At 46.0% G+C, this 6072-nt stretch overlaps 1 protein-coding gene across 5 annotated transcripts in view; it reads left to right on the top strand.

Annotated features, from left to right (window-relative positions):
- Positions 1–782: 782 nt before the first annotated feature.
- KLHDC8A (kelch domain containing 8A) overlaps positions 783–6072 on the top strand; it is a 74933-nt gene continuing 69643 nt past the window's right edge. Inside the window, exons 1-3 of one of the 5 annotated variants that reach the window (XM_069238542.1) lie at positions 783–1242; positions 2165–2463; positions 4768–5195. In XM_069238542.1, the coding sequence (XP_069094643.1) occupies positions 4820–5195 (376 nt within the window). In that variant the 5' untranslated portion in view covers positions 783–1242; positions 2165–2463; positions 4768–4819. Of the gene's footprint in view, positions 2530–4767; positions 5196–6072 lie in introns of all 5 variants that reach the window. The other 4 variants (XM_069238546.1, XM_069238544.1, XM_069238543.1 and 1 more) reach the window with 4 other exon arrangements.

Below are 6072 nucleotides of genomic sequence, written 5' to 3'. Positions count from 1 at the left end.
CAATCTTCATATTTCAGCAAATGAACTGATATATAGAATGAAAACCCATTGCACGGTGCAGCTCATTTATTGGCTCTGGGTACCTAGGGTTATTGATGAACCGACAAGCCCAATATATCCCCGCAACCAGAAGAGTCCAGCAGACGTAACAGTGTATTGCTTTCAAAAATCTAACATCGCAGAAAAAAGTTACAGAGTAAAACGTGGAGAAAAACAGTTGTTTTTTTGGACGTCAATTTTATTATTTTTTATTTATGTTGTTATTTCTGTAGGAAAACACTGTAGGATGTACACAAATGGCCCCTTGGTGAATTATAAATTTTGTCTACATTAAAATGGGGTATGTCCCAGTAAAATGCAAAAATTGGGTTGAAAAATTGCATTTTCTGATTCAAGTTTGCCTGTTCCTGAAAGCTGGGAAGATGGTGAATTTAGCACTGCAAACCCTTTGTTAATGCCATTTTCAAGGAAAAAACACGAGCCCTCTTCTGCAGCCCTTTTTTCCCTTATTTGAAAAAACTAAATTTTTGCTGCATTTTGGCAAATTTATTTGTCTCCTTCAGGGGAACCCACAAAGTCTGGGTACCTGTCGATTCCCTGGGATGTGGTGAAAAAGGGACTCAAATTTGGCTTGTGTAGCTTATGTGGACAAAAAGTTATGAGGGCCTAAAAGCGAAGAGCCCCAAATCGACAAAAAAATCCCTGGCACCTGAGAAGTTAAAGGCCTGGCAGCGAAGGGGTTAAACATTGGCAGCGAAGGGTTAAACATCTCGTTTGAATCTGTGTTGCTGTGACTGGTCGCGCATTGCACAACATCGCGTTGGGGGAGCAGAGACGGACACACGAGCTGAAACATGCAGGAAGCAGCTGAAAGAAAAAGCACCCTCTGACGTAGGGGGTGCAGATTCGGACGGGGGAGCGTCCCCTCTGAGCCAGCCCTGTCATCCCCTCTCTGCTCCATATACCTGAATTGATGCGCTCCGCTTCATTACGGCTCGTGGCACTTTGTCTCCGCCACTAAACTAGGCCGCGGATCGGCGGCTCTACAAGGAAAGCGGCGCACGATCCCGTGATTATTAGTCTCCTGTTTCCACAGCGTCTCCGGTAACCCCCGCCCCGGGCTGCCTTGCCTCTCATCCCGCGCGCGCCGTCCTTCATCTTCCTCAGCGCGCCCTAATTGGAGCCGGCGGCGAGTGATAACGAGTGGATGTCATATTCTGCCTCCGTCAGAACCATTTAATGGTAAGAGTCCCCCTGGCGGCGGCGCTGTCACAAGTCCGCACCAGCTGCCCTGCTCACCCCCTGCTATATCAACTTAACTTCTGTCGAGGTGAGGCCTGCCCAAGGGCAGTGGCGGGTGCGTGAAGGGAATCCTAGCAGGTCACGGTCTCTGAAGGCCAGAAGTCCTGGGACAGCCCCATGGACAGGCCTTTGTGATATGGTATACACTGTGCCCACCATATTACATAGTCTGGTGCATTTTCAAAGCTGAGAGCAGGGACCATCTTACCTATAAATTCACAGAACTAATGTAAATGTTCACTTCATGGCACCTTGCCTTCTCGAGGTGCATTGGTTCCGGTCAAATATCCACCTTTGTTACAGCCCTCTTGAACTATAAGCAATGCACAGCGCTTTGCAGGCAAAGAGCTCCCTTCGTCCTATTCGCAACAGCGATAAATCGCTCGCTGCACCCTAAAGCTTAGTCGCTTCAGCGTTTCACTGGAGTGGAGCACTGCACGCTGTATCCGGGGAAGCAGATGGGGGTGCAACCCCCACTCTACTACCCGTCTCTGAATGTAGAAGCGAACCATGTGCACTGTAGCCCTGTGTGTTTGTGGATGGGTAAAGGGAGGTGACCCGTTTGGGGGGCGGGGGGCTGTTCTACAGTGCATTCTTCCCCGGAACATCTGCCACAGGAGTCGGCCGAGCTAGGCGTTTTGTCCTGCCATCAGCGAGAATCCTTATATGGTTATGCTTTTTGTGTACTTCTTCCAGGCGGACAGTTGTGCTCTCTGACCTCACCCCTATTTCCTCCTCGCTCACATCCCACCCACGATCCATTTACACCCCGGCATTGTGACCCCCGCCTCGTATTTGTAGTTCTAAGGTCTTACGTAAACAGCAACGATGAGACGATAATATTTTGTTTATTGGCTTCCAGTGACACACCGAGCAGTCTTGAGTACATATATTTGCCTACCTGTGCTAAAGAAACGATTATAAGAAAGGTGGTCCTTGTAGAAGAACGTTTTGTGACCAGGAAGCTATCCCCGCATTGAAGACTTTGATTGTTAGACCGTGACACAAAGTTCCATCCTTGCCTCCCCCCATCACTTCTATCCAGCTGCACTCAGAAGTAAGCCAGCTTGTGGTGCTGATGAGGGACTGTACGCGGACGTTGCTAAGTTACCGAGATTGGAGCTAGGATGCTGTGTCTCCGACAGGGAGCTGAAGGACGGGGTAAGGCAAACACCCTCTCTGCTTTAACAATGCCTCGTTTTCCTTTCTTCGTAAATATAACCCAAGGTATGTCTGAAGATGTTTGGCTCAGGTGCTGAGTGTCTTTTAGAGATGTGTCTGTACTTTGCAGGTCCCGATTCCAATTTTGCTTGTGTAGATTCAACCTTTCATTCTGACGTCTGTCCTGTGGTAAAACATTAGGAGAGTTGCTCCCTAGGTGCGTTTATTGGGCAACATTATTTTACACCGTCGTGGCATCAATATATGAATTATATGCCTGTAAAAATAAACGTGGCCCTATAACATGCGTTATTTAGAAAACGACACTGTACTACTAAACGCACATTCACATTTATTACTACAGTGCTAATGACAAATTCATGTATATACCATAGTATAGCAAATATGACGAGAAAAACCCAATTTTATTTACCGGCTCATAGATTTCATGTAATTAAAACCTTACACAAGGAAACAGCTCTCCTAATGGTGATATATATCGCCAGTGTGATTTTTTTTTTTTTTTTTTTTTTACCTTACTGCAAATATTTAACCCCTTGCATTCCAGTTTTGGTTAATTGCATTTTGTTAAAGCAATTGCATATAAAAAAAATGCCATTGTATAAACCAAATATGCTTATGTACAGAGTGTAATATATTATTTTTTTCTTTGAGACTAGTGCTGTAAAAGGGTAGTACATATTATCACTCTACATTTGTGTTTCTTCAAGGAAGGAAGGTCAAAGGATGTTTTCATTATTAGAACTGTGAGGATAAAATAGAGACAGGGTCTGTGTGCTACCAAAGAACACTGTGTACAACTGTGAGGATAAAATATAGGCAGAATCTGTCTGCACCAAAGAGCACTTTGTACACCAGAGATATCGATGAGGCTTGCATGCATCCGTCACGTAGATGTGGTGCCAGTAACAGTGTCCCATAGTAATGCTTCATCAGACCGGGATTGAAGTCAGTAGTCCGCTCCCATCAGACGGTTTTTATTCCAGTATTCTTTCCTCATTAGAATATCATATCAAATGTGCCTGTAATCGGTGCCCATTAGTTTGTTATTAAGCTAATGAGCAGATCCCATCACTCATTTGTTTTGCCTGCATTCCTGCCGTCATTACAGTTCTTCTGCACATTTATATCGGCACTAAATGGCATTATTGGCAGCTTAAGCAACACAAAATGATGATGCACTGAGTGCTGAACAATGCTCTCACCCTCCCCCCCCCAGTCACAGATCTGGGTTTAATCCATTGTTGTTTTGCTCGCCATGCCATCCGTTTGGACCCAGCCATATGCAAATCAGTCTTGACCCTGTTCCTCATGGGACAGTCCATGCCGAACTGCTGAGCCAGGTCCTGCCTGGACCAGAAACAAGCATCCTGGGACCAGTGTCAGGGTATCACCCTTCATCAGCTAGGCTAACTTGAATCCAGTGGCACAGTGAGCACGGGACCCACTTGTGGGCATACCCTTCCCACTTAGGGCAGCTTTAGAACACAAAAGGATGATGGACAGAGTGCTGAACAATGCAAACACTCATTATTGGCAGCTTAGACAGAGGGTGTCAAACTGATGATTGTCTGTCCTGATGAGACCCGTAGACGTTTGTCAACAGGGTCAAAACGTCAATGACTATAGAGGGCTTGACTGAATTTTCAAAAACGTTATTGAGAGTTTATTGAGCAACTGATGCCTTACACATTCTTGACATCTACCTCAGCCTGGCCCTTATTTTTAAATATATATAAGATAATAAAATATTTGATGAAAGACAGTGACAAATTTCCTTCTCTGAAGTGCATGTATGGAATCTGTGGACCTTGTATGTATTTTGGTTTGTAAATTAGATCAGAAATAATTCATTGGGATTCACAGTGTCTTATTATTTTGGCAGCAGATCCCATTAACTAGTTATTGCGCTAGGGATCTGATCTCATTAGCCAGATGCTAATGAGATCCCATCATCAGTTGTGGTACCAGTGTTCCAGCCCTCATCTCCAGCTACTGTGCAAGTAAACGAGCTCCACCAGGCAGCTGCTGTGCTAGGAAGTTGATCCCATCAGCCTGCTGTTGTGCCAGCATTACTACCTTCAGAAGACTGCTCCTTTTTCTAGTCATCATGTCTCTTTCAGATGTTTATTATGCCAGTAATGACCCCTCAGAAGCCAGTTAAAATGCCAGCATTTGGGCTTTGATCAGACTGTACCTTTGCAGTAATCATATCTCCATCAGACAATCGTTCTGTAAGTTCTCTGCTCTGATAAGTCTTCATTTTTGTCTTTTCTTTCTTAGTGGTGCTGCAGAAGGCGGGAGCTGCCCTTGGGTGAGCATATCTTGACATATAATGGACCTTGCCAGTGCCAAAGACTTCCACTGGCAGACCTTGGCACCTTTACCGAGCAAGAGGGTCTACTGCTCGCTAGTGGAGGCGGGGGGACAGGTCTATGCCATCGGGGGCTGTGATGACAATGGGCTACCCATGGACTCTTTTGAGGTCTACTCTCCGGAGGCCAACCAGTGGAACTCCTTGCCCCCCATGCCTACTCCAAGGGCTGGCGTGGCAGTGGCTGCTCTGGGTAAGCGCATCATGGTGATCGGAGGGTTGGGGGAAAATCAGATGCCCCTGAAAGTGGTGGAGCTCTACAGCATCGATGACGGCAAGTGGAAGAAGAAGCGCTCATTGCGAGAGGCTGCCATGGGAATCTCAGTCAGCGTAAAAGGTAACATTGCAGTGTTCTGCTTGTTGGGGGTCTTTGTGTTCGCTTGGGAATGAGACTTGTGGCATTTATGGTTCTTACTGGAACAAGGACTTTGGAGCCCACTATGGACTGAGGCCTCTGGTGCTTATTGTCGTATGAGGCCTATAATGTTACCTGTCAAATGAGATATGTGTTGCTCACTGTAGAGTCCGATCTGTAGTGCTCATTATGGAATGAGGACTCTGTTGCTGGTGGTAGAATGAGATCTACTGTGCTCACTGTGGAGTGTGTCATATGATACTCACTGTAGAATGAGATATGTGGTGCTCTCTGTGGAATAAAGCATACAGTGCTTAATGTAGTATGAGGCCTCTGGTGCGTATTGTAGAATTAAGCCTGTGGTGCTACCTGTAGTAGGCTTGCAGTGTTCGCAGTGGAGTGAGACATGGTACACACTGTGGTAGGTCTGTTGTGCTGGCTGTGAAATGAGGCCTATGGAGCTAATTGTGAAATGAAGTCTGTGCTGTCGGCTGTGCAATGAATCCATATCCACAGTAGAATGGAGCCAGCAACCTCAGACATGGAGGTCTCTAGGGCGCCTACGATGCTCACCATGAAAGTTCTGGGGTGCCTCAATGAAATGAGGTCCTTGGTACTTGAAGGAACCTTGCAGCGTCCACCACGAATGAAGCCTGTGGATTGTGGAATGAGACAAGTGCTTCTCACCAGAATAAGGCCTGTGAAACCCACTGTGAAATATGTATTTGAAATCCTGGAGCTCACTGTGCAACATAGCAAAGGCATACAATATTCACTGTGAAATTAAGCCTCTGGTGGTACCTATGAAATTACACTAGTGGCACTCTCTATGAACTAGGGCGAGTGCCATAAATTTCAA

This window comes from Pleurodeles waltl, chromosome 6 (genome assembly GCF_031143425.1).
Source record: "Pleurodeles waltl isolate 20211129_DDA chromosome 6, aPleWal1.hap1.20221129, whole genome shotgun sequence".
Taxonomy (NCBI): domain Eukaryota; kingdom Metazoa; phylum Chordata; class Amphibia; order Caudata; family Salamandridae; genus Pleurodeles; species Pleurodeles waltl.
This window is presented reverse-complemented; position numbering and strand designations above follow the sequence as displayed.